Here is a 26,688-nt window from a genome sequence, read left to right on the forward strand (position 1 = left end):
GAACGTTTCTCCACCTTCTACAGAGTGGAGGGCCTGAGGATCTGTGGGAGGAGGCCGGGGAGGGGAGCTCAGTGTAAGTCCAGAGGGTAGGGCGTTCCTCCACGTGATCAAAGGGGCTGTAGGTAAAAGGGAAGCCGGCCGCGTGTTCAGATGAGAAGAGATTCCCGGCACCACGCTGTGTGGGACAGCAAAACTCACTCCCAGGAGTGAACATACCTGCCACGTGCCTGACTCGGGCCAGGGACCGACAGTGCAGTGGGCCCTGCCCTCGGCAGCTTGCGGTCTAGGGCCAAACAATATGTCTGTCTATGTTTTCCAAAGGACTGGAGTGGAGTATAAATTAATACTATTGTTGAGAAAGAGAGAGAGAGACTTGGGATTCACCCCAAATGCCCCAGAGAAGCGATTTTGCAATGAGGATGGGCTGTGCCTGGGATGACTTCCTGTGAATGAAGGGATACGGAGTTGCCGCGGTCCTGGAATGCGGCTGAGGCGAGAGCTCGGCCACCTGGACTCCAAGTCCAGCGCCCGGCCCCCACGGCCCCGCTTCTCCGTTCTCTCGTAGAACCCAAGCCTAGGGGAGGAGCCTGGAGGCCATGTTGTGGTAGGAAAATGAAAACAGAGTGCAGGTCGCGAGTCCCATCAGCAGGAGAAGTCCTTGAACAGTGGGGCAGAAGTACGCACCCAGGCTCCCTCCTGGATCCGCCACTTTACCTTCCCTTCAGGGTCTGTCGAGGGGTGTGCCTGGTCTCCAGTTGGACACACGTGCTGATGTGCGTTTTTCCTTTATCCAAGGCCCTGTGTTTCTGACACAGAAAACAAAGGGACCCCAAACCCCTTCCGTGCAGGCCTTACGAAGTAGGTCCCTGATCTCCCTGATGGCAGCATTGCTCGGTGCCTCAGCCCCTGATAGCCTCTCGTGATGGCCACAGCTCTGTGAGCCTGCTTCTGAACTGCTGTCACTGTTCACGTTTTACAGATGGAAAGGTCATCGTGGGCCCAGGGCCATGCAAGTTTGTACGCGTTGGAACCAGATTCTGACCTGAGTCAGTTGCCCAGAATCTGCCCCTCCCGGAGGAAAGCGTAAAGGTAACTTGTTTATTCGTTATTTCTGCAAACCAGAGGCTCCAGCCATTATCTGTTATCTGCCGCATGCCAGTTTTCCTTAGCCGTGGCCTCCCACAAAGTCCACCTGGAGTCGTAAACGGGCAGTTGTCCCAAACAATGCCTGGTGCTGATTCTGCACAGACACACATTTTCCTCCAGGGCAGACTTGCTTTCTTAGTTGTCTGTGGCCTTGGGCTAGGTGCCGTTGCCACGGTGGGAATTACCTGGGCTCTTATTTCAGATGGTGGTTCCTCAGCCTGACCCCGGGTACGGATCCAGACTCCCGCGGGGTGGGGTCTTGGACGCCACATTTCACCAGCTCCCGTGTGACCTTTGTGTGCACCTCGTGGAGACGTTTTGCTGTCAGGCTTCCCGTGTGCTGCTTTGGACCGAACAATAGCAACCGCCAAAATAATCAGTTAAGTCCATATCACAGGCCTACACCTTGACCGGGATCCTCCCTGTTACAGATGGGGAAGCTGAGGCACCATCCGGGGTTCGTGGGTTCTCGACAAGTCCTGAGCCTTATTTGTGTCGTATGTCTGTTCAGTTTTCACATTTGTTCGTTTCCCACACCACAATTAATTCACTGCTGCTTTTGGTTTTGAGCGTTTTCTCTTTCCACCATGGAAATTTCCAAGCATACCCAAGAGTCAGTCGACTAGTGTAGTGATTCCCTGCGTCCCTACTGCCCAGCTTCCTCAACGGTGACATTTTGCCATTCCTGGTTCATCTGTTTCCCCCACCCTGCTCTAGCATATGTACATAATTCTTCTGGACTATTTTAAAGCAAGTAAGTTATGGATTTTATATATATAAGTAATCAATAATATACATATATATTGTTTTGCCTGGTCATGAGGTAATGCATGCTCCTTGTACAGAGATTATATCTCACTAGAAAATGATATGGAACTCACAAAGAATCTCACTTCTCAGTCATAACCAACGTCAACATTTGAAAGTACATCTTCCTAGACACTGTTGTATTCATATGTATTTATGCACACCTATTTTTACAGGAGCAGTCTACTCTCCACAAAAATAGGGCTGTTCTCCACATTTTGCGATCTCTTCTTTCCACTTAACAACATATCCCAGATGTCTTCGCCTGTCACGGACTCTCTTCCAAGTCCTGGTTTTCAAGGGCAGCCCAGAATCCCTTTGTTTGGGCGTACTGCAAAATTTTCTACTAATCCCCTATTGCTGGACATTCAGCTTATTTCTGTTCTGCTGGCTGAGTTTCAGAAGGCAGTTCTGCTTATCCTGGACCTTGCACCAGGCTGAAACCCGACCTGCCTCCTCCAGATCCCCCATGCGTTTCCGAGAAGTACGAGCAGGGCTAAAGCGGAGGAACTGGATTGCTTCCCAGTGCCATCCCAATCAAGGCTTCACCGCCTGGCTTGAAGTCTCAAGATACAGAACACACCCAGACTCAAGTCGGGGTGACAAACACATTTCAAAGGCAGGTAACGTATTGTTTGGGTGACAAGGTGTAACTCTGAAATATGGGAGGATTCTTTTTAAACAAACACACCAGAGCTCACCCAGCCCAGTAAAGCTTCCTCCTTCAAGGTGCTCACCCCAGAAGGCCAGCTCCTGTTGCGATAAAACTATGATTGCTTAAAAATATACATGTGAACTCCTCTTTTAAAGCTGCCTCCACAGTCTGTGTAAATAGTTTTTGGAGACACTGTAGGCCAGGAAGTCTTTGTGCTTCAAGGTGGATTGACATCTGGAAACAGTCCGTACTGCAGACAGAAGAGTCTACTATGTCTGGTTTGAGCAGAAACAGATTTATTAAGTTACAGCAGGGGCCTCAGAGTGTCTGGCAGGATTGGAGAACAGATGTGGATACCATTTTTCTATCTTCCTCTTTTTTTTTTAATGAATTGCCTGTTCATGTTTTCTGCACATTTTTCTATCAGGTTTTGGGTCTTTGTTTCTGTCAATTCCTAAGAGTTCTTTATATATTAGAGCTATAAAAGCCCTTTATCTGTGATTTATGTTGAAAATATTCTGTCCCAGTTTGTCAGTTGCCTTTGACTTCATTTATTGTGTTTTTACCTTGAAAAAAAGTGTATTTTTGTGATCATTTTTTGCATCTGGATTTTAAGTGGTGGTTAGAAGACCCCTCCCTACACCCAGGTTATAAACAAATTAATCTGTGTTCTCTTGTATTATGTGTATGGTTTCATTTTTTTTTTTTTTCATGTTCAGGTCCCTGAACCATTTGGAGTTTATTCTTAAAAAAATTTTTTTTTAACGTTTATTTATTTTTGGGACAGAGAGAGACAGAGCATGAACGGGGGAGGGGCAGAGAGAGAGGGAGACACAGAACCGGAAACAGGCTCCAGGCTCTGAGCCATCAGCCCAGAGCCCGACGCGGGGCTCGAACTCACGGACCGTGAGATCGTGACCTGAGCCGAAGTCGGATGCTTAACCGACTGAGCCACCCAGGCGCCCCTGGAGTTTATTCTTATGCACAGTATGAGGTATTTGCTTTTGAAACCCAGTTTTATTAAATGTATCAATTACACCAGGGGTTGCAAATTAAAATGCTTTAAGGCCAGGCAGAAAGTAAATGAGTGAAGGTAGGTGGTATAATAAAATAGGGTGAGGTTTGTAGGTAGTCAAGGATTAGATTTAAAGCGCGCGCTCACGCGCGCACACACACACACACACACACACACACACAGTGGGTGTGTTAGTTTCCTATTGCTGCCGTAGATAAATTATCACAAACTTCGTGGCTTATAACTACAGCATCTATCCTCTCATGGCCCCGGAGATTAGAAGTTTGGAATCCAGGCGGCAGGGGAGCAAGGTAGTCTCCTTCTTAAGGCTCTGGTTAAGAATATATCCCAGGCCTCTCTCCCAGCTTCTGGTCACTGCTGGCAATCCTTGGTGCTCCTTGGCTGTAGCCACATCACTCCAGCCTCTGCCTCCATCTTCAGGTGGTTGCCTTCCTACCTCTGTGTCCAATTCTGTGTCCACCTCTTCTGACAAAGACCCCAGGCATTGGGTTCGAGGCCCACCCGAACCAGTGTGACCTCATTGGATTACATCTGCAAAGACCCTATTTCCAAATAACGTCACATTCATAGGTGCCAGGCAGACATGAATTTTGGGGGGACGTCACTCAACCCAGAACAGTGAGTGAAAAGCAGAGCTGTCTGGAGCCCCCCGCAGCCTGCGTGCTCAGAGCTTGGGCCCCTTATGCTGCTGTTGGGGTCATCTACACCTAGCAATAAAGAGTCGCTCTATCGGGAAACTCATCACACTTCATTCTGAGAATCAGTCTTGAAAAGCATTGACAGATTGTCACTGGAAAATGCCCTGAAAAAAGGAAAAAGAAATCTGATGGCCAATTCTTCCAAATGTGAATAGGCGGCCTGCCCCACAGCCAGTAGAAAACAAGTTTGTTCAGCATGAATATTAGGGCTTCCCCTTGGAGGCCAGGTCTCTGTTACGTTTTTTCCTTCAGAGTAAGAGGTGAATTTCTACAGATTCCTCTGTGCTGAAAGAGGGCCCATTTCATACCAGAGAAGGAGGAAGGTGGTGTCTCCCCTGCCTAGAGATGGGGGAGGGGGCTCTCTTGCAGCTAATGTCCCTGTCAGACCTCCCAGGGTAGGCAGAATTCCCAGTCTTTGCTTATCTAAACACTAATCTAAGTGAAGAGATTTTGCAGATGTCAAGTCCCAAGTCAGGTGACCTTGACACACAGAGATTATCTGGGTGGGCCTGGCATAATCAGGTGAGCCTTAGAAGTAGAGAGTTTCCTCTGGCTGCTGGCAGAAGGGGTGTCAGCAGCGTTAGAAGCGTCAGGAAGACATATGGTATCATTGCTGCTTACAAAACAGACAGGGCCGCATGGGAAGGAAGAAAAAGGTGGTCCTGACCTATAGCCAGTGGGACACAGAGACCTCAGACCTGTAGCCTCAAGGAGGTAGATTCTGCCACAGGCAACAACCCAGCCACCAAAACCTTGACTTCTGCCCATTAGACTCTGAGCAGAGATTCCAGATGGGTCTGTTCAGATTTCTGGCCCACAGAACTTCCAGATGATACATGGGTATTGTTTTAAGCCTCTAAGTTTGTGGTGACTGGTTATACAGCAGTACAAATTAATCTACCTCTGCTTTTGTTGAAGGTCTGGGGGCAGGGACACTAAGAAGGTGGGGGGGGAATGGAGACGTGGGATTGGATAATCCCATTCTCCCTCCTGCTACACCCTCCCACCCACCCATGAGAATTTCAGGCCCTTGCGTGAGACATAGAGACACCACATGAATGGGGCTTGGGGTGTCCTTGGTGGCTTCAGAGGTTGATGGAAATCAGACATATGTCCCCTCTTCTTGTGCTTAAGCAGTTACTGAAGACGAGGGAGATTGGTGGGTCTAACCACATTTTATCCTGGTGTTTTTTTTTTGTTTGTTTTTTTTTTTTAAATTTTTTTTTTTCAACGTTTTTTATTTATTTTTGGGACAGAGAGAGACAGAGCATGAACGGGGGAGGGGCAGAGAGAGAGGGAGACTATCCTGGTGTTTTATAGGTTCGTAGGACCAGGAGGAATCCTGGTACTTAACATAATTAACATAATCGATTCCCCCTTTGGGGTAACATCCCGGAAAATTGCATCCTGCCTGCGCCCCCCCCAAGAAAAGCAAGCGGCAAAGTTTTTTCTCTAGGTGCACCTAGCTTTGGGCAAGTCACTTCCCCCTCCCAGGAGCTCCTACTCATAGACTTGGAGGCAGCGGGCATGAAACACGTGGCTTGCAGCAGGTGCTCAATAAACGTTAGCAGTTGGGTTGTTATGACCGTCAAGTGTAACGCCTGTTGCACTTCACCCCACCCCCATGTCGCTAAGCTGCATGACCCAGGGCAGCTCTTCCAAGTGCCCTTTCCTCATCCTGTCACAAAAGTGAGGACCAGAGAAGGAGCTCGCACAGCTCCGGCCACACAGGCACTTCACCCGGGCACAGGTGCCCGCTGCCAGAGCGGAGCCTTGCCTGGAAAGGTAACCCCAGGAGCCCTGAGCATTGAGAGGCCATGTGGATGGCAAGCGCTAGGTTTCAGGTGGGGGTTAAGGTCCGTGCTGAGCAGGGCAGTTCAGGGGCTTGCAGACCATTTTGTCTCTGGCAGGCCCTGGGACTCCTGTGTCCCAGAAAACCCTCTGGCGGGAGGAGGAGAGGTCAGTGCCTGCAGCAGAGGACTCTGGAGGGCCTCTGATGGAGAGGGGGTGTGAAGAAGGAGCAGGGGGGGTCAGAAAGGCCCTACTCAGGCAAGGCTGGCCCAAGGCCGTGGGAGCAGAGGTGTGGGGGGAGGGTCTAATCTTGGAAGAAGGCATCTTGGCCCCTCTCAAGGGAACAGGTGTGGTCCTTTACCTTCCCTCGCAAAGAAGACAAAAGGCAGACACGGGTCTCTGTTAGTGGTTAAACTGTGTCCCCCTAAAACATGTCTTGGAGCCCTAACACCCAGTACCTGTGAATGTGACCTTATTTGGAAGTAGTGTCTTTGCAGATGTAATCAGGTTGAGTGAGGGCATTTGGGTGGGTCCTAACCCACGGACTGGTGTCCTTCTAAGAAGAGGAGACACACGGGAGAGGCCATGTGAAGCTAGGGGCAAAGACTGAGGGACGCCTGGAGCCCCCGGGAGCTGGGATAGGCAAGAAGGACCCTCCCGTAGAGCCTTCGGAGGGAGCAGGGCCCTGCAACACCTTGACTTTGAGCTTCTGGCCTCCAGAGCTGTGAGAGAACACATTTCTGCTGTTTGAAGCTCTACCCCCGTGTCCCGGCTCCCCATCGGTGGTGCTCTGTTACGACAGCTACACAACGCGGACCTGGTCTCCAAGGCAGGGGTGGGGACAGCCTCTTGGTAGATGTGCCGCATGGCTGGTCAACTACCAGAAAGCCCTTCCCAGTTGTTCTCCCACTGGCTACGAAGGTTGGAAAACAACACTTTCCCATGCCTGGCTTCCCTTGTATCCAGGAATAACCTTGTGATCCAGTTCTGGCCAGTAAGACTCAAGTCGAAGCCTGACGAGGGGTTTCTGGAAAGTGACTTGCCTCGCAGAGGGGAAATGTGTCAGGCAATCCTCTTTGCCCTCCCCATCAGAGCGTTCTGGAACACAGCACAGCCACAGTGGTGGAGGCCTTGTTCCCTTGTGATGACACACACGAGGGAGACTCACCCAGACCTTGTGCCTGGCACCACCCAGGCACAAGCTTCTTGCTTGAAAAATAAGCCCACGTTTGTCCAAGTGAGTTGGGCCCTCTGCCACCCGCTGCTGAATGCCTTCTTGGCCGATACGGCGGTTTGCCCGCAGGGGCCTTCCCAGACCCATCTCCCCTCCGGTGGACCAGAGAGGTTGAGGGCAGACACTCCAGAAGTCAGAGTGAGCAGATTCCAATGCTGGCCCCGTGTCCCCCTTCCTCTGCAAGATGGCGGCAAAAGGTACCTACTTGAAGAGGCGGCTGGAGAATTAGATGAGAGCCTGCCTAGCAGGTGCTCAAGACGCGGTGGCTGCCAGCATCTGTAGGAGCGTCTGCATCCTGTGGTCTGCTGAAGACAGGAGCCCCGCAACACATGCGTTGCTGTAAACATCGGAAACGGCCGGGGTGAGCGGTATCAACGTCACCTGGACTCTGAACAAGCTCTTGCTGCCGAATGAGTGCCCTTGAGCTGACTGTGTGCGTGTGTGTTTGCAGCACAGACAACCCCCAGGTTGGCCCAAGCCATTTCCACGACAGAGAACAAAAATGGCAGTATATCATCACAGCTGCGGTCCGTCATCACAGCTGCGGTGGGCTCCGTGTGCAGGACACGGAGTGGCAAGTCACTTCTAAAGGACAGACAGCTAGCAAGTGACAGAGTTCGGAGGCCTTGCGTTTGGGAGCTCACTGTGCCTCCTGCCAGCCCAGCCAAGCTAAAGGTTTTGGCACCATAGGAGGGAAGGCGGAAAGAAATGCCAGGGGACAAAGCACTTTCACGCCTCATTTAACCCTTGTGACATGCCTTTGAGATCAATAGATCCTTATCCTCACCTGGCAAAGGAGGCGACTGAGCCTTGAGGAAGGAGAGCTGAGTGGATGCGGGTGGAGCAGGGCTAGAACCAAGGTCTCCCGACCCCCAGTCCTGCCGCCCTGTCCCCCTGGAATGGCTGCAAATGGAGGCTGAATAGAGATGACAACCCTGTGGGTGAGGAAGGTCATCATAGGGCATCTCTTCAACACGGCTCAGGTGACCTTGGAGTCACGGAGCTCACGCCCGTGGAGACCTGCCGGAGGCTGTGTGCTTTGCATTATTTCCTTCGATTCTCCTTTCGCAGATGAAGAGACTGTGGTTCAGAGAGGCCACCTGCCCTCTGCACACCACCTGCAAGGACAGATCCCACGTCCGGTCCACTGTGTGACCCTAGTCGCATTGGATGTTTCCTGACCGAGTGGAGGCCTTGCCCTCACATGTTAACCACGGCAGCTCTGGTGTGTGGTTGTGTTTGCTCGTATGTGTGATGTGTATTTGACTTCAGCTTTAGATTCTGTCTGAAGAGTGGTTTCTGAAGCTGACCGTTTTTTGAAGCCACTGGTCCATAGGTCACACGTGTGATTCTTTTCATGCATTGGCTCCTTGGCACTGAGGCTTCCTCTTTCTTACGCAGGGACAGCTTTCCACGTGGACATCTGTACAGAACTCTCAGAACCATCCCTGGCTGTGAAATACGGTAAGGCCATGCCAGCGTGTCCCAAGGGAAGTTCAGTCCTGTTGGCACACGTCTGTTGGCACCTTAATTAAACTATAAGCTCCCTGAGAATAGGGACCGACCGGTCTGATACGTTTTTGTCATTTCGAGTTTCCAGCTCTAGATGGATGCCTTGTATGCAGAAGGCACTCGCTAAGTGTTTGCTGATGGTCTTTGCGACTTCCCAAATAAGTTTTTGCAATGCTTCCTCTAGAGCTCTGCCTTTTCCTCTGTGGAGATGGTGGTACCGTGCTGATTTCTCCAGTGAGTACAGAATCTTGTCTATCAGGGATGATTTATTATGTGTAATTATGTTTCTGACCTACTGCTTGCAGAGTGGAATTTTTTCCCAAAATATTGGTAATATTTCCTTATAACATAGCCTGAATCCCAGGACAGGAAAGACTTGATCTGAAGAGAGTGTGGTGGTCATGTGAGGTTAACTTCTTCGTCAGCAGATGAAAAAGGAGATAAAGGGACCATCAGGGGTCATCCAGCCAGTTCACTTATCAACCTGCCTTTGGAGGCTGATTCCTCACATAGAAAATAGTTGGTATGATTCACAACTTCTTCAGATGTTCTTAATGTTTTTTATTTTTGAGAGAAAGAGACAGAGGGTGAGTGGGGGAGAGGTAGAGAGAGAGGGAGACACAGAATCTGAAGCAGGCTCCAGGCTCCAAGGTGACAGCACAGAGCCCGACGTGGGGTTCAAACCTACTGACCGTGAGATCGTGACCTGAGCTGAAGTCGGACGCTGAACCGACCGAGCCACCTGGGTGCCCAACAACATCTTCAGATTTTTGATCAACTGCGTTTGGCCAAGTTTTTCTGTATTAAATGTATGATAACATTTTACGATAACGTGTTCTGTTCACATCCACCCATGCTTCTGACATTACATGTGACATTACCCGTGTAACCTGCTAACTAGCAGGTCAGAAAGTCCTGAGACACGAAGGATCCAGAAATGGTTCATGCACTGTCTCATGGACACCACTGAGGACCCAGCCTCTTTCTGTCTATACATTGCGCCCTCCTCAGGGTGTTAGCCTTGACCTTAGGCTGGTTCTCCTCAGGCTAACAAGTGGCTGCAGCTGTTCCAGGCATCACATCCAGCTTCCAACAGAAGGAGAAAGATGATCTTTCTTTGCGTATCGAGTTTAAGGGGGAAAAAAGTCTTTCACTGAAGCCCCTCTGCTCATTGGCTAGGTTGTGTCATATATCCACTGAAACTAACCACAGACAAGAGGGCTGGAGTCATCATAATGGCCCTTGATCGATCAAGATATGCCTTCTGGGACTGGAGCCTGCCTCTCCTGAAGCCCATGCATGTACAGAGTGTGTAGAAACCGGAACAAAATCAGGGGTCTCTTTGCAGATGAGGACAGTGAGGCTCAGGTCACCTGTGGTACACTCTAACTGAGATCTGTCCGACCCCAATTATGTCTCCAGCGGACCACGCTGCCACGTTACGTGAGGTGTGGGTGGGGTTGTTGTCACCCTTTATCATAAACGCACTGGGCATCACCTTCCACTAGAGCCAGCTTTTGATCAGGTACGTGCTCCGTAATCAGTCATTTCACAGCTGGGCAGATACAACCAGGCCAGGCTCCCGCATTGTCCAGAGGCCAGGTCTGCTGCGTTAATCTCCTCGTCGCCGGGGAGGACTCTGCAGCCCCTGGGTGCACTTTCTCCCTTCCCGGCCACCCCGCGGCTAGTTCTCCGGGAGCGAGGGAGGGGACGTGTTGCTTCCCAGTCCCGTCAGCCTCTCTGGGAAGTTGGCTGACAGGCGAGGTTGGAGGGGCCGTCTGTAGTGGGCGGGGGCACCCCTGGACTGATTCACCCATCGCTGGCCGTTGCCACGGATAACTGAGGGGTCACACCTCCACGACAGCCTTCTCACCCTCTGGCTCACGTGCATGCACACAGCACTGTGCGTCACCAGCACGGACACGGGCCCGTGTGCTGCCCCAGTCCTGTGGCGACCGTGCCGGCACCCCCTTCATCGTGTCTGGGCTCATTGACAGTCGGCTGTGTCGGAAATGAGAGCAAGCTGGAAGAGCCCAGAGACACGGGAGCCGTGGTTCTTGGCTGTGTGGCCCCAGGCGCACCACTCAGTCTCCCCGCACCTCACTTTTCCAATCTGCATGGTGGGCTGCCGTGTGGCTCGGGGACCGTGGGTACGGCGGTGTGCGTGTGGCCGGCACCCGTGAGCAGTGGCCGTTTCTCACAGCCGTCGGGGTGTAGCCATGGCAGGTTCGGATGGAGTGAATTAACCTCCTGGTGGCCACCTGACCTCTTGGCGTTCTCTGAAAGGAGAGCCTACGTTTTCCTGTGGGGGTGGCCTTCCAAGTCTGTGGGCTTGCTCTTGCTTTGTGCGGGGCAACAGGGAAAGCAGCCTCAAATGTTTGCTTCTGGGCGGGTGCCTTAGCTTCCCGTGGCTGCCATAACAAATGCCCACAAACTCGGTGGCTTGAGACAAGACACGTTTTTATCTCACTGTCCTGGAGGCCCAAAGTCGGACACGAGTCTTACAAGTTTAAAAATGGGGTGGGGCTGGAGCTCCCATTAGCCAGAACTGCTAGGGGGGGACAGGTCTGGCTCCCCCACCGTGCACAGAGTCCTGGTCCTGCGTGCACAGGGCCGCTACAGGGAAAACGCAGCCCCGGGTTCTTCTCCCCTTGGAGGCTGCGGTAGGAGGTGGAGACCAGCACCCTTCCCTCGCCTTCCCCGAAAGACTGCACTGGCGCAGGGGTGCAGGGTGGAAGTGAATGTGTTTGGACAGTCGACAAAGACTCTTATCAAAGGCCTTCAAGGAGAGCTTGACACCCCCTGAATGTATCCACCACATTTTGCGTGAAAAGCCGATGTGCACTTTTTAAGGCAGAGTTTCTGGCTTCCACAGCATTCCTGCGGGGGTCTGAGATCCGAGGGACGTTGAAGAGTTGGGAGAGCAGCGTTCGGAGCCCGGGCTGCGTTCTGGCTGTGAGGCTGTCCCTTCACGTGTCTGAGCCTCCGCTTTGCCAGCCTGGACAACGGGACAGCCCTGCTCACTGGCGTTGTCGCCGTGGAGACACAGCCTGGCGCCTCGAGGAGCTCCGCGGCTGGCGGCGAGGCCCAGTACCAGCGACACTGGGATTTTCTGTCTCCATCCTTCTCCCCAGGGCTGCACCGGCCACCCTGCGTTCCCGGCCATCAGCTTCCCCAGCAGCCTTTCTGTTTGTTTGGAACAGTTTCTCGGGGTCTCCTAGAGAGAAGATTCTCAGCTGAGTTCCGGCAAACGGACACGCTACCCCACCCCCTGCTTGGAGGGATCCCAGCAGCTCCCTTGGCTGCCCAGCGAAGAAGAAGAAATGATGTCAGGAGTGTTTCTCTCTTGAGGAAGCTGGAGACTCCTTGTAGCAGGACGAGAAGACACTATCAAAGGGGATGTAGGGGGGCTTGCCAAAGCATCCCTGCACGGTGCTGTGGAAACATCCGTTTCCTCTGTCTGCCTGGAGAGGGGCTGGGTCAGCTGGGCTGGTGGTCTCAGTCTTGGTTCTCTCAGCCTGATTGTGCTCATTTATGTCACAAAACACGCACGTGGCTCAGGACCAAGGGGGCTGGGAGCCCCAGCTCTAGACTTTGGGTGGACACGAGGGGCCCTTTCTGGGCTCCACATCAAGGCTTCCCCTCCTGGCGAGCACAGAGGTGGCGCTGTCCTTCGATGCCCTGTGGCACTGACAAGCAGGGCCCATGGTGAGCTTAGTGTCCACAGAAGACGCTGAAGGGCCTCCGCTCTGGAATCGTGTGACCGGAGCTTGAATCCGGGCTCCATCGCGTAGAGGCTGTGCAGCCTCAGGAAAACTGCCCAGTCGGAGTCTCGGTTTCCCAACCAGCAGAATGGTGGTGGCAAGGTTCCTGCCTCCACAGGTGGTCGTGAGAGCAGAAAGGGTCCCCGTTGGAGGGCGTTCAGCACAGGTCAGTCCGGACACACGGAGGGGAGATCGGAAGCAGGAGCCACCGCTATTTCAGTCACCTGACTATGAAATCGAAAGATCGGAAAGTACAGAAAACGTCAAGGGAGAAGAAACCCCAAGGTGTTCACAGCCCCAGTCCCCGGAGACACGCGCTGCTAGCTTTCGTTAGGTGTCCCTCCAGCCTGTTTCTACGTGTGCGTGTGTGTTTCGTGGGCTCAGATCACTGCTGAATGAGCACAGCCTGTGTCTGCATATGCGTGCTAGTTTTTCTTAAGACCCGGCATGGTGTTGCTTAACCCACTTCTTTTAAACTTAAAAAAATGTATCAAGACCATTTCCTGCAAATCATTACATTTTACCATGTTGCATATTTTCCCACACTTTGACGTTTCTGAAATAGGGATGTGTTTTAGAATCGTTGTCAAAAGAAACATCCCAGCTACTTCTCTCTTTTTCTCCCCTGAAGGGGGTTATGAAATAGGCGATCCGTGTGACAAATGACAGCGTCTCAGACTCCGAAAAGCATGGCGTTCTGAAAGATGCCTTCTTACAGGCCACGTGGTTCTCTTTGGTGCCTTTGCCATAATTAACTTAATTGACCTCCAGTTTTGGACACAACAATGCTGCAAAAGAGAACGTACGGCAGGAAATCCATTCAAGTGGGTCACTGACCCTACAGGGCAGAAGCGGGATGGAGAGGTCAAGGTCACAGCCAGCCTCCAGTGACCTTCTAGGGAGGAAGGTCGGAGACGAGTGGCTCCTTCGTGGCCGGGGTGCGGAGAGGCCCCGGGTCAGAGGGGTGATGCCCCGCGCAGCCGTCCCGTTGACTCGCCGCGCTGGCTTTGGGCTGGGGCTTTCCCTTCCCCACGCGGAACAGAAGGCTCAGAGAGAGGCCCCTTGTCAGCGCCAGGCACAGCTCGCTCAGAGTCCACGTGCTCCGAGGCAAGAGAGGAGAGGCTTTCTCCTTTTCTGGAGTTCCGTCTCATGCCTACGTTTTGGGTAGGATGCTATTTTTAAGCGCCTGGCACAGTGGATTTGTACACCCCAGGGGAGGAGGGGGACTCGACGCAGGGCAGGGCTGGGCAGGCAGCAGGCATGGGCGCGGGCAGGGGGGCTGCATTTGCTCTGCTCTAACAATGAGCCGCGGCGGCTGTCACACCCACAGCCGGCATTAATCACTTCCTGCCTTGCCTTCCCCAGCAGCTCTGACACAGGAGGCCACGCCCCGCTTCTGGAAAGCGCCCCGCTCAGACTGTGAGGGTGCTTCCAGGCCACGCTTGCTTCCTTCGTCGAGTCCGTGCCCCCCCCCCCCCCCACGTGTCCCTTTTGCCCGGCTCTGGAGACTGCATGGGCTCCGGCCACCACCACAAGCGGGTAAAGCGTTTTGCAGGCTTTGAGGCGAGGCTGCACCCGTTCGGAACGTTGGCAGTTGTGTGGGGCAGGCCACGCAGGGCTGGGCGTGATGCCCAGCTGGGTCAGTCTGTCACCCAGGGTTTTGGGGTTGCAAGCAACAGAAATCGACTCTTGCTGGCCGGGGTTCAGGGGAGGGGGTTACTGGGTGGAGACGGGCTAGTTTACAGAACAGAAAGGGAAGGTGGATAACGGATTAAGGCTCAGGCAGGAGCCGCACAGCGCCCAGGATCCAGGAGTGAGATCAATAACCGCCTGGGGGGAGAGGAGGTCAGGGTGCGGTGCGGGCCCGTTTGCTCCATTTTGCACATGAGCGACTGAGAGCTGGAAAGGAAGGGACTTGCACAGGGCCAGGTGGCTCGCTGGAGGCACAGCCAGTCCTGTGTAGCGGGACCAGGTCCATGAAGACGAGGGCCCCCGCCAGGGCCCACCCTGGAAAGCTCGCGGGTGTCACAGCAGGAGCTCCTATCCTGGGGCTCCTTCACCTCCCAGATCTTGACCCCTCAGGCCACACATTGCTTATTTTGGATTGGCAGGCAGCCCACGCCCGAGGCGGAAGGAGGGGGGGTGCTCAGGCAGGACCGGGGTGTGACTCACTTCTGTCTGCCCAGCCAAGTACCAAACAGAGAGGCTGGCAAACAGGAGCCAGTCCACAGCCACTAACCAGCAACCGAAACCCTGCTCAGAGTGGCCAGGCCTCGACTTACACAGAGGTCACCAAAGGATGGCCTTGGCAGGACGCCAGTCCTTGCCTCTCTGCTGACCACCCTCGAGCCCAGTCGCCAGCATCTGCTGCCGTGATGGGCCCCTCCCCTCCTTGTTCTGGCCACGGGACAGGCTCGCTGGCCTTCCCTCCCCACACAGAGTCAAGCATGCGGTCCACCTCGCCTAGAAGGCCCTGCCCCGGTTTCCTCCCAGCCCCACCAGCTTGGCATGAAAGAATTCGGGCTCTGCAGTCAGAAAACCACATGTCTGTCTTCACAGCTTCCTGGTGTGGATCTTGGGCAAGTTGTGTGGCTTCTCTCTGCCTCAGTTTCCTCCTTTGTAACACGAGCCCTCCCTTGCAGGATTCCTGTAAAGATTGGGAGTAAGGTGGGCGAACACCAGTGCTTGGCACAGGATAGACGCCGGCTACAGTGCTCACTCTCCGCCCGAGGCCTGGCATCTCCCTGCAGGACCGACCAGCCTGGAGGAATGTTCCAGGCCCCGGGGTTGCTCTCTCTTGTGCTGACAGTCACCTTGATCTGGGTCATTTGGATAGCACTTTCCAGATGCTAGCCTGCATTGCACTCGTGGCAAAAGGGAACATTTTGGCTGCTTAAACCCAAGCCAAACAAAAAAACTGACTGTCATCATTCTTGCCCTCTAAAGGGAGTGGCAAATTCGTACTGGGGATGCTGGCCTGGGGACTTTGGTTAGCCAAGAGCAGAGGAAAACATGTCATTTCAAAGCACCAGCTAGTCCTTCATGCTGCTGACGGCTGGAGTCCTGCCTTAGCCAAGCACTTTAGTGCTTCCTGTCTGTGTGTTACTCGGTACTCTCTTGGCTGCAAGTGATGGAGATTCAGTGTGAATGCCTAAAGCAGAAATAATGTTCATTGGCTCACTGACTGGAAAAGACAATCTCCCCGTGAGTCAAGCTTCAGGTACGGCTGGATCCAGGGGCTCTCCTTCTCTCTGCTCTGCTTTGCTCTGTGTCGGCCTCGTTTTGTAGCTACCCAGGCACACATCCCATCCCACATGCCCTCATAAAATGTGACATTAAGGGCCCCCAGGTGGCTCAGTGGGTTAAGCAGTTAAGCGTCCCAACTTCAGCTCAGGTCATGATCTCACAGTTTGTGAGTACAAGCCTCTCGTCGGGCTCTCTGCTGTCAGCATGGAGCCTGCTTGGGATTCTCTGTCTCCCTCTCTCTCTGCCCCTCCCCCGCTCACTCTCTGTCTCATTCTCTCCCTCAAAAATAAATAAACATTTAAAAAATAAGCAAAATAAAATGTGACGTTAACACACTTCCAGCAGGAGGTAGGGTTTGTGGTCCCTCCTCTTGACCTTGAACTTCCGCAACCAGTAGAAAGTGGTGGAAGTTACATGTGATTCCAGAGACCAGGTCTTAAGAGGCACGCAGCTTCCAGCTGCCTTGCTCTCTTTGGGGACACTCGCCCTTGGCAAGCAGCAACCATGCTGTACGGAAGCCTGTACCAGGCTGGCTTTCGAGGGGAGACCACAGAAAGAGGCCCGTGTGGAAAAGGACCTGAGGGCCCCGCCGACAGGAGCTAGGCTGGGCCTGCAGTTAACTCCGGACTCCAGCTTTGAGACTTGCAGTCGAGGCCCCGGACGTTGTGGAGAAGCAAGGTCCACACCGTGTTTAGTCTGACCCACCAAATCCATAAGTGCAGTAAACGGTTGACTTCTGTCAGTAGGTCTGGGGTATTTTGTTGCATCGCCGTAGCAGCTGCAGTAGATTTCATGATCCCTACAGCTCAAACTCTCAGCCGAGGAGTGCCAGATCTGCCCTCCGCCAACACCCAGCATCCGTTCGTAGTCAAGATGCAGATTAATTCCGCTCGGGCACGAGTCTTCTCTCTATGTGGTTGTTGTGGCCGGAGGGGCCAGGAGTCCTGGTTGCTTAGGCTCAGTCGCGAGCCATGCTCCGGCCTGGCGAAGGATGGGTACAAAGACGGCCTGGTCAGGACCACCGGGAGTGGGCCAGCGGTGGCTCAGGAAGGAAAATTGGGATGCGGCCATTGGATGAAACGGAACCGTTCTGGCATATACAGGCAGGTCCGCAGCTCCCTTATGAATCGCTCTCCCTACCAAGAAAGCGATTTCTTTGTTAAGGTGTATGTGGCGGGTCGCTGGGGAGAGGAACCCAGAAAAAAGAGTTTTTCATACCATACTTTGGTAGGGTTTGGAGAAAGCAGAACGCCAAGATATGCGAACCGATACCTGAGGTACCTGTGTCTCACCTGCGTGAGGACCTGACTCTTTCCAGGGCCTGCTCTGTGCTTAGCGTTGTGTTTGGTGTTTTGTCTACACACTGGCTTAGTGAGCACGAAACTCCTGGAGGGCCAGGACCGAGCCTCCAGGACAGCAGCTGGCATGTAATGGCCTGTAGTGATTAGGATTGCCTCTTGGCTGCTAGAATGGGGGCCAAAATAGCGGCGGTTTAAACAAGGGAGAAGTTTTTTCCTTTCACAACTGCCCAAGACGAAACAATCCAGGCTACTATGACAACTCTAGGTGATGTTTTTATCTTGTTGCTCTGTCGGGGCACCTGGCTGGCTCAGTCTGTTGATCTCAGGGTTGTGACTTCGAGCCCCACGTTGGGTGTAGAGATCACTTAAAAATAAAATCTCAGGGGCATCCAGGTGGCGCAGTCGGAGAAGCGTCCGACCTCAGCTCCGGTCATGATCTCGCAGTCAGTGAGTTCAGGCCCCGCGTCGGGCTCTGTGCTGATGGCTCAGAGCCTGGAGCTGCTTCAGATTCTGCGTCTCCCTGTCTCTCTGCCCCTCCCCCGCTCGCACTCTGCCTCTCTCTCTCTCTCTCTCTCTCTCTCTCTCTCTCAAAACTAAATGAACATTAAAAAAAATTTTTTTTAAATAAAATCTTAAAAAATAAAAGTCATTATCTTGTTTCTCTGCCAACCCCAATATGTAGTTTCTATGCTGAGATCTAAGACAGCTGCTCCAGCTCCTGCCAGTGCGCCTGCATTCCAGCCAGGGCAAAGAGGGAAGAAACAGGAGGTAAAGGGCACCCCCTCTTCCTTGTAAGGACAAAGTCCAGAAGGTTTACTCACTCATGTCTTCTGCTTATATCCCATTGGCCGGAACTTAGTCACATGGCCCCAGCTAGCTGCTAGGGAGGCTGGGAAATGTAGTTCTTAGCCAGTGACCATGTGCCCACTGAAACTCAAGGTTTGTAGTGCTAAAGAAGAGAGAGAATGGCTACTGAGTGATAGCCAGGAGACTCAGCCTAAGACACTCAGCTGTAGAGTTGGTAGTATTCCCTGTGGGAGATGCAGTGTGGCCGGAGAGCCAACCTTCCAACGGCTTTCATCTTGGCTCTGCTCTTTACCAGTGGTGTGACCTTAGTCGCGATTGTCTCAGCCATAAAGTAGGGGCGACAATAACACCACGTTTCATCGATTCGAGGATTCACGTGTTAACGTCTCTAAAATGGGGATGTGTTTGCAACTGAGGACGTGTTGAACTGGCTGCGTCTTTCATTCGAAAGAGTATAGAACAGAACAGTGTGTCTTACAACTTACAGGTGTCTTGTTTTGAGGATAAAATATAGAATATACATATCTACTTACTAATAGAATTATCAATCAGATACAGATGTCAGTATTCATAGTTTTCACCCATCAGTGCCAGGATCATGGTAAGAATGCAGTAAATGCCAGCCTCTGTTGCTGTCAAGGATCCCCCGTGGGGAGACGGAAGGGGCTCAACCAGCTGGGGCTGACGTAACACCCAGGGCTCAGGGAATCAGCTTTAGCACCCATCGTCCAGCAAGGCACGAGGCCGGGAGGTCCTTCCTCCACCCCACACGCCCCTCGTGTTCTCAAATTCAACTTTGCAGTCGATGGCTAGGTGGAGGGGACAGGGACCAGCTACTTATTATCTTAGTCTCTCGGGCTGCCACCATAAAATACCACGAACTGGGGCGGGGAGTGCTTATAAACAGCACATGTGTTTCCCCTAGTTATGGAGGCAGAGTGCGGCATGGTGGGGCCCTGGTGACCTCACGGGAAGGGGGGGGGGGCAGAGCTGGGGCAGCGGGCCCCCTGCTGACTCCTTCCTGAAGGCCCCGCCTCCTCACACCGTCACATGGGGGGTGGGGTTTTGACATAAGAGTTGGGAGAGACACAGACATGCAGTCCGTGATACTTACCTTCCTGGTTTTGCAACCTGAGCCCTGGATGGGTTTCCTGTGGCTGCCACACAAATTGCCACCAGCTGGAGGGCTTCAGACAATAGAAATGTATTTTCCTGGTCCTAGAGGCTGGGGTCTGAAATCCCGGTGTGGACAGGGCCGGGCTCCCACAGGAGGCATCAGGGGTGTGTCCTTCCTGCTTCTTCCAGCTCCTGGGGCTCCAGGCGTCCCTGGGCTGGTGGCCGCGTCTCTCCAATTTCTGCCTCTGTTGCCACCTGGCCTCCACTCTGTGTCTGTGTCCTGTCCTCTTTTTGCAAGTCGAGGGCCCACTTTAGGGCACACCCCGATCCAGTGTGACCTCCTGCAAATACCCTGTTTCCAAAGAAGGCTACATTCTGAGGTCGCAGGGAGAGGCGGATGTTGGGGGGCGCTGTTCAACACAGGGTATCCCCTCACTGCAGTCTGTCCCCCGCCTGGCTTCGGTCGATTCCGCTCTTCGCCTCCTCATTTTTGCTTTTTTCCCCGCTCCCTGCCACATCTGCCGGTTCTGCGTGGCGTCCCTGACACCGGCCGTTGAGAACATTCTGTTCCACGCAGATGGGAAAGGCGGTACCCAAGCCGTTGTGCTAGCTGCCGCTAAAACATAATAAGCTCGAGAAGAGATGAGGGGAGATAAGCCTGAGAGAAATAGTTAATAGGAAGGAATGTCACATGGCATGAACTCACTCAAGCACAGCAAAATTTGTCACCAAAGATTTCCTTGGAGCTCTATTTATTATTTTATTTTGCTCTTTCAGTAAACATTCCGGTTAAGCACCGACTTGTCCAAGCACAAAGAAAGATTTTGAGTTTGGGGTATTGGCTTTTTTCTCTCTTGGGGCGAAAAGCAAATAGACGAGTCAAATGGGCGGTGAGCACAGGTTGCAGATGGGGTGGGTGGTTTTCAGCCAGGGGACGGAAGACAGCCAGCCTCTCAGAGTCCACGAGGGCAGTTAATTGAAGTCAGCTTCTGGGTGCACTTGGGCCACTGTGATGCGGTGATGTTTTTGGAAATGTTTAAAAAGCACCAGGCACTTGGTTTTATTAGAATTCTGGAAAAAGTGTTCTGAGGTCAGGTTTAATTATTTAAAAGCTGGAAGGGATCTGAAGAAATCAGACATAGCTCAGTGGCCCCCAGACCTATTTTTTTTTTCATGCTCCCTTTCTTATTCTGAAATGAAATTCATAGAAAAAGTAATCTATCTACACACCAGTTGCAAAAAAAAAAAAAAAAAATCAATATGAGGCCTTAACTGTAACATAAAGGAAAAGTCATCTAAAATAAAACAACATGGATCTCGAAGGTAAATGTTTGGGTCTGACCACACTAGACAACGTAATGGCCAGAGGCTTGCACCACAGAGAGAATGTCGGTGACACAGGTGTGTCCCACAGAGGCTCAAACACCACGAAGGCATTGCTGCTGAAAATGTGATTTTCCGAAACGGTGAGCAACTCTCGGCAAAGTCCAAATGGAGGTGACAGTTTCCCCTTGACCGCGTGGTCGTCGCAGTCCCAGATGACCCAGCGTCTTGACAGCTCCGTGAAAGACAGACAGACAGAAAACGGAGGCAGGTTCTAGACCCACAAACTACAGGAGGATTGTTCATCTACATGACGGTCTGGTGGGGCACTGGGAAGTGGAGGAGGTTCTTGGGGGACTGTCCCACTCATGGATCCCCTGCAAATTTCCAGAATGCTCCATAGGGGGCAGCAGTGCCCCTATTGAGGGCCACTGATGTTTGGGGTCCCTCATGTTTTAAGGTAAGCAAAATGAGGCTGAGAGATGGGATGAGGCTTACCGGGGTCACACGGCCACTGAACTGAGTGTCGGAGCAGATACCTGGTCACCTTAGCACAGGCTTTCTGGCAACAGAGGGCCCTTCCTTCCAACACTCCGTCCTTCCTGCTGAGAAGGCGGGGGGCGGGGGGAGGGGGCTGCTTCTAGGCTAAGCAGCCTCGTGAGCTGTGGAGTCGCCGGAAGTAACATCCTGGAAGGAGGAAAGAAGGATCCCCCGGCAACCCTGACCTCACTTTGAGGCAGTGAAGTGTTGGGAACACAAACTTTGAAGCCAGAGAGACCCGGATCGGAGTCCTGGCTCTGCTGTCAACTGCCTGTGTGCTATCAAGCCAGTTGCTTAATTTCTCTCTGAGCCTCGGTTTTCCCACCTGTGAAATGGGGTTAAGAATGTCACCCACCTGTAAGGTGGTTGAGAGTACTTCGTGGGAAAGATGCATGTGAAGTGCTTCATTGGCCCAGAACCCGGGCGACTAGGCAAGTCCGGCTCGGTGATCACGACAGCTTTGTAGCGGGCCTCAGCCTGGGACGGGGGGTGGGAGTGGGAGAATTTCTTTTCAGTTAATCCTGCCCTTCGTTCGTTTACAATTCAGTGCCTTTTAGGATAGTCAGACAGTCGTGCAGCCATCGTCACTACCTATTTCCCGAACGTTTTCGTCACCCCCGAAAGAAGCCCCATTTCCGTCAGCAGTCACTCCCCACCCCCTGCCCTCAGCCCCTGGCAACAGCAGATCTGCTTTCTCTCTCTGTAGATGCACCCCTTCTGGACACTGCACGTAAGTGGAACCCTGGAACAGCCGGTCCTTCACGACTGGCCGCTTTCACTCGGCATCGTGTCTCAGGGGCTCGTCCCCACCGTAGCCTGTCAGGACCTCCTTCCTTGTTGTGGCTGGATGATACTCCACGGCTCTGACAGACCACACTTGGTTTATCCGTTTATCGCTTGATGGATCCCCCACATCCTGGGCTATTACAAACGGTGCTCCCCTGTAAGAGCACTACCCCCAGCACGTGGTAGGTACTGGATGAGAACTAGCTGGCTCTATTCCGAAGCTGGCCTTTGTCTGGGGTGGAAGGACACGGATGGGACGAGCCCGGCTTCGGATCCAATTCCATGAGTCCCCATGTACCTTAACCTCTCTGCATCTGTGTCCTCATCGAGCAGATGGGCAGTTTCAAGGAATCGAGAGTGTTTTGTACGTGACTGGCCCATAGTAGGTATTCAACGTGTGGTCTCTCATTTGTCTGAGGGCAGCCCCTTCGATGCCTTAATCGTTCCTCTCTGGCCAGGGCAGAAGCCAGCTCAAAATCGTAGGATCCAGCTGGGTTTTGGGGAGAGGCGCTCTGGCACTGGCTTGTGCACATCTCTTCCCAGCTCTGTGGTCAGTGACACTGATTGGTAGCTTGAAATCAACCCAGTGGGAGTATTTACACCCTGGGAATCGGCAACCCTTCATAGGAGGGCTTCCCTCCACGCCGAGAGCCTGTTGTTAACCATTAACCGGCACACCACAGGTTCTAGTGCTTTCTGGCAGACTGGCCTGGGTGGCGACAGGCCAGAGGGGTCAGGAGGGGTCAGGTGGGACAGTCTGTCTCCGAGATGCTGTGTCAGACACGGTTTTCTGCCCCGCAGCCCCTCCCGCTCCTAGCCTCGGGTCTGGGCACCCACGGTGGAGGCGGAAGGGAGGGGCCTGGCCGTGGCCCACAGGGCCTGGGGTGGGGGTGCTTGCCTCCCCTGTAAAGAGTCTCACCAAGCACGAGATGCCCTGATGCCTACAACTATATAGCACCCGTCATGTTGTGTGTGTCGACCAATGTGCCAGGCATGGGGTGCGGGGGCAGAAAGAAAGGGGCGGGCTCCTCAGTGGCAGTATTGTCCCCCGAAGTTGCCTGACTCTGGCCTAACTAGTAGGCCACTAAACGGTAAAGACACTCTGTTGTTCAAGCCATATTTAGTCAAATATTCTGCTACCTGCAGCCCGAATCCTCCCGATACAGATGCCAACATAGGCAGAGAGGAGACTGGGGTTCTGAAGAGGGTTGGGGGCAACTCAGAGACACTATCTTCAGATTCGGGAGGCAGAACTGTGCCCTAGAGCTGGCCAGCCAAGGAGTCTCCCCCAGTTCAGGCAGCAATCGGGAAATGGAAGAATTGTTGGAAAAACATATCAGCCAAAACCGACTCACAAAGAAGCAGAAAGTCTGAACAGTCCTATAGCCAATGATGGTAGTGATCAGTCAACTCAAATCCTCCTGCAAAGAAAACAGCAGCTTTAGTGGTTCAGTTGGTGGAGCACATGACTCTTAATCTCAGGGTCATGAGTTCAAGCCCCACCTTGGGCATGGTGCCTACTTAAAAAAAAAAAAAAAAAAAAAAAAATTTTCTTATATGATAAAGCACACCTACCAAAATGCTATAGCAAATATAATTCTTCACGGTGCACATTCGAGGCATGTCTTTAAAAAGCAGGGACGAGGCAAGGACGACTCTTGTTTCTGTTCGATGTTGTATGGTGGGAGTGACCAGCATAGGGGAGTGAGAAAAGTAGTAAAAACTATCAAGGTTGGAAAGCAAGAAACAAAGCCATCATTACTCTCAGACGACACGATTATTAAAACGTTGAATCTACAGAAAAGAAATAATCGGAAATGATAAAAGAGTTTAACAAGGCAATGCCCAGTAATTAAACCCAAATCTAGAGCCAAGGGAATGGAAAGTGAGCAGCATGACTTAGACAAGAGGCGGAAGAACAGAGCCCATCACAGAGCCACCTGTCCCCCTGGGTTCTGCCGAAGGCCAAAGCTGGAGCAAGAATGGGGGTGGGTCTGGTTCCACCTGGTTGGAGAGGAGGCACGACCGGGTGGGGAGCAAGCTTTTCCTGGTGCTGGCCTCACGGATCCCTTGCTTCACCCTCTACTGCTCCCAGAACTACCGTCTCTGGGTTTCTTCCAGTACAGCTAGCTTGCCACCAAATGGTCCGCTTAGATTCCTTCGTGTTCGCGAGGAACAGGCACACCCAGACCCGATGACCTTGCTCAGCTGCCAGCAAGCGTCTCTGTACCTTTCTGCTGCCCTTTCCGTCTACCTGTTGCCCTCTCGCCCTCACCTCCCCAGAAGGGAGGATCTGGTTGAACACGCACATCCTTCACGTCTTGTTCTGCTTATGCTGCCGCCTAACAAACTATCCCAAACCCGGTGACCAGAAGAAAGACAAAAGCATGCGTTATGGTGACAGATCTGTGACCCGAGCAGGACTTGGCAGGGACAGCACATCTGTGCTCCATGTGAATTCACGTGAGGCAGCTCAGCACCTGAGGGCGATTCAGCGACTGGGAGCCAGGATCGGCTGAAGGTTCTCTCATTCACAGGGCTGATGGGACCTCACTCAGGCACTTACATGTGACTTCTCCACGGTGGCTGGCTTCCAAGAGCAGGCATCCCAAGAGAACCAGGTGGAAGGTACATCACCTTTATGACCCTGCACCAAATATGGGATAGAGTTGCTCCCACCATTGTCACAAGTCCACTCCAACTCAAGGGAAAGAGATCTAGTCCACACTTCTTTTGGGATGAGTGGAAAAATCCTACTATAAGAAGAGCATGTGGTTGGGAGATATTGTTGGGAAACACAACCTGTAACTCCCCTGCCCCGCTCCTGGCTTCCCCCCTTGTCTGGAAAACCCATCCTCTGTCCGTAAAGGAAGCCCGTGCTCCACTTGTAATGCACTGTCTCTCCAGCCACGGGGATCAGGCCAGGCGTGGGCATGTGACCTCAACGAGCTTGGCAGAAGCCAAGCCCGTGGCTGTCAACCCCACGTCGGGAATGGACAGCATAGCAGAAGGACACAGATGATGCCACGCTGTTGCCGTGTTGACCCAGGACTCTTGTCTTCAGGGTCTTCTGAGAAAAATTAGACCTTAGCTGGACAAGCCATGGGGGTAGGTTTTCTGTTACAGCTGAGCACAATCCTAGTTTATCCTCGGAACAAACGGCCACTGTCACATTCACCCCACGGTCATCACTGAAGGGAACACAAGGCCCAGGATCACTATGGACGGCGGCTCTTTATTTGAATAGCTATTCACAGAGGGACCGCGTCTCTTTTGTTCATCTTTCCAAGCACTGGACACAGAAGACTCTCGATAAACTTGTCTTGGATGAACGAGTGAGTGGAACAACTAGCAAGAAGCCGCGGTGACAGTGGGTCCCGTGTTAGGTAAATCTGGGTTCAAAGCCCGCTCCCTCCTCTCACTGGCTTTTGGATCTCGGGCAGGACCGTTAACCTCTCTCTGCCTCAATTTCTTGACTGTAAAATGGTGATACTGCGATTAACTACCTTCGAGAGTTGTGGTCAAGTTGGACGGGTTGAAAGGGGGTTCACTCTGGCGTTGTTATTGAACCTAGTAGGAGCGAGGGAGGCTATGGGGGCGGAAGAGGCAGAGTGGGATCTCGTTCCACCATTCGCGTGTTCCTTATCCTCAGGCAGGGCAGTTTGGGCTGGGCGCAGTGGGTAATTCTTCTGTGGGACGGTGTGGGACCCCTCACGTGGCTGTAGCGATCTGCGTGGTCAGAGACGGGTGCGGCCACGGTGGGTGATGTTGCTTGCGTGGCCTTGCTTCACCCTCCCTCGGCAGGTTGGGTCTCCTCGCGGCCATCGGAGAGAGCGGGAACAGGGACCACAGGGGCCCTTGAGACTGAGGTCAAAGGTCGCACATCACGTCCGCCGCAGTGTGTGGGCCAAAGTCCTTTGCAGATTTGCAGTCACGTTGCCAAAGAGCAGGTACGCAGGCCAGCATACCGAGAGGCCACAGCTCCATGCTGAGAATCACCTTCTCCAACCGTGTGCTCCCCTTGATAACCTCCCCCCAGATCTGCAGACTTTACCCTAAAGAGTTTCCCACTGCCATCGTCACGAGTTACCACCCACCTAGTGACTGGAAACTGCACAATTGTTGTAGAGTTCCAGAGGTCACAAGTCTAGAATGGTCTGCAGGCCCTTGGTTCTCCCAGAGGCTCTAGAGAAAAATTCCTTCTCTTGCTTTCCCCACTTTCTGGAGGTGCCACGCTCCCTGGCCTGTGCACTGCCCCCATCTTCCTGGCCAGCGGCCCCATCTCACCCCCCTGCCTGCCTCTCATATGGACAATCGGGGTTGCATTTAAGGCTTGCCTGAATCATCCAGAACAGTCTCCTCGCCTTGACATCCTTCATCACATCTACAGGGTTTGTCTTGCCAAGTGAGGTAAATGTTCACAGGTTCCGGAGCCTGGGATGTGGGCGTCACTGGGGGAGGGTATTCTGCGTAGTACAGATTCTCACATGCTTTCTTTCTAATCTGGTAGTTTCTAGACTTTTTCTAACATATTCCAATATGAGGTTAAAAAAAAAAAAAGGAACGTCAACCTGGGTGGCTCAGTCTGTTAGGCGTCTGACTCTTCGTTTCGGCTCAGGTCGTGGTCTCCTGGTTCGTGGGTTCGAGCCCCACATCAGGCTCTGTGCTAACAGCGAGGAGCCTGCTTGGGATTCTCTCTCTCTCTCTCTCTCTCTCTCTCTCTCTCTCTCTCTCCCTCTGTCACACTCTCTCTCTCTTCCCCCCACCCCTGCCTCTCTCTCTCTCTCAAAATAAGTAAATAAATATTAGAAAGGAGAGAGAGCATACTCCACTATATATAATTAAAAGCCTGGGCTCCTCACCCACACTCTCTGGATGCAAGTCCCAACCCCCCCCCCCCCAACCCCCAGCCTGCTGTCCTGGCCA

General features: G+C 52.8%; 1 protein-coding gene across 13 annotated transcripts in view; it reads left to right on the forward strand.

Moving 5' to 3' along the window:
- JPH3 (junctophilin 3) overlaps window positions 1–26,688 on the forward strand; it is a 171,879-nt gene that overhangs the window by 9,902 nt on the left and 135,289 nt on the right. For 6 of the 13 annotated variants that reach the window (XM_058709148.1, XM_058709142.1, XM_058709143.1 and 3 more), the window contains exons 2-4: window positions 980–1,089; window positions 2,416–2,576; window positions 8,769–8,831. In XM_058709148.1, coding sequence (XP_058565131.1) covers window positions 2,423–2,576; window positions 8,769–8,831 — 217 coding nt within the window. In that variant the 5' untranslated portion in view covers window positions 980–1,089; window positions 2,416–2,422. The other 7 variants (XM_058709140.1, XM_058709144.1, XM_058709147.1 and 4 more) reach the window with 7 other exon arrangements.

Source organism: Neofelis nebulosa, chromosome 17 (genome assembly GCF_028018385.1).
Source record: "Neofelis nebulosa isolate mNeoNeb1 chromosome 17, mNeoNeb1.pri, whole genome shotgun sequence".
Taxonomy (NCBI): Eukaryota; Metazoa; Chordata; class Mammalia; order Carnivora; family Felidae; genus Neofelis; species Neofelis nebulosa.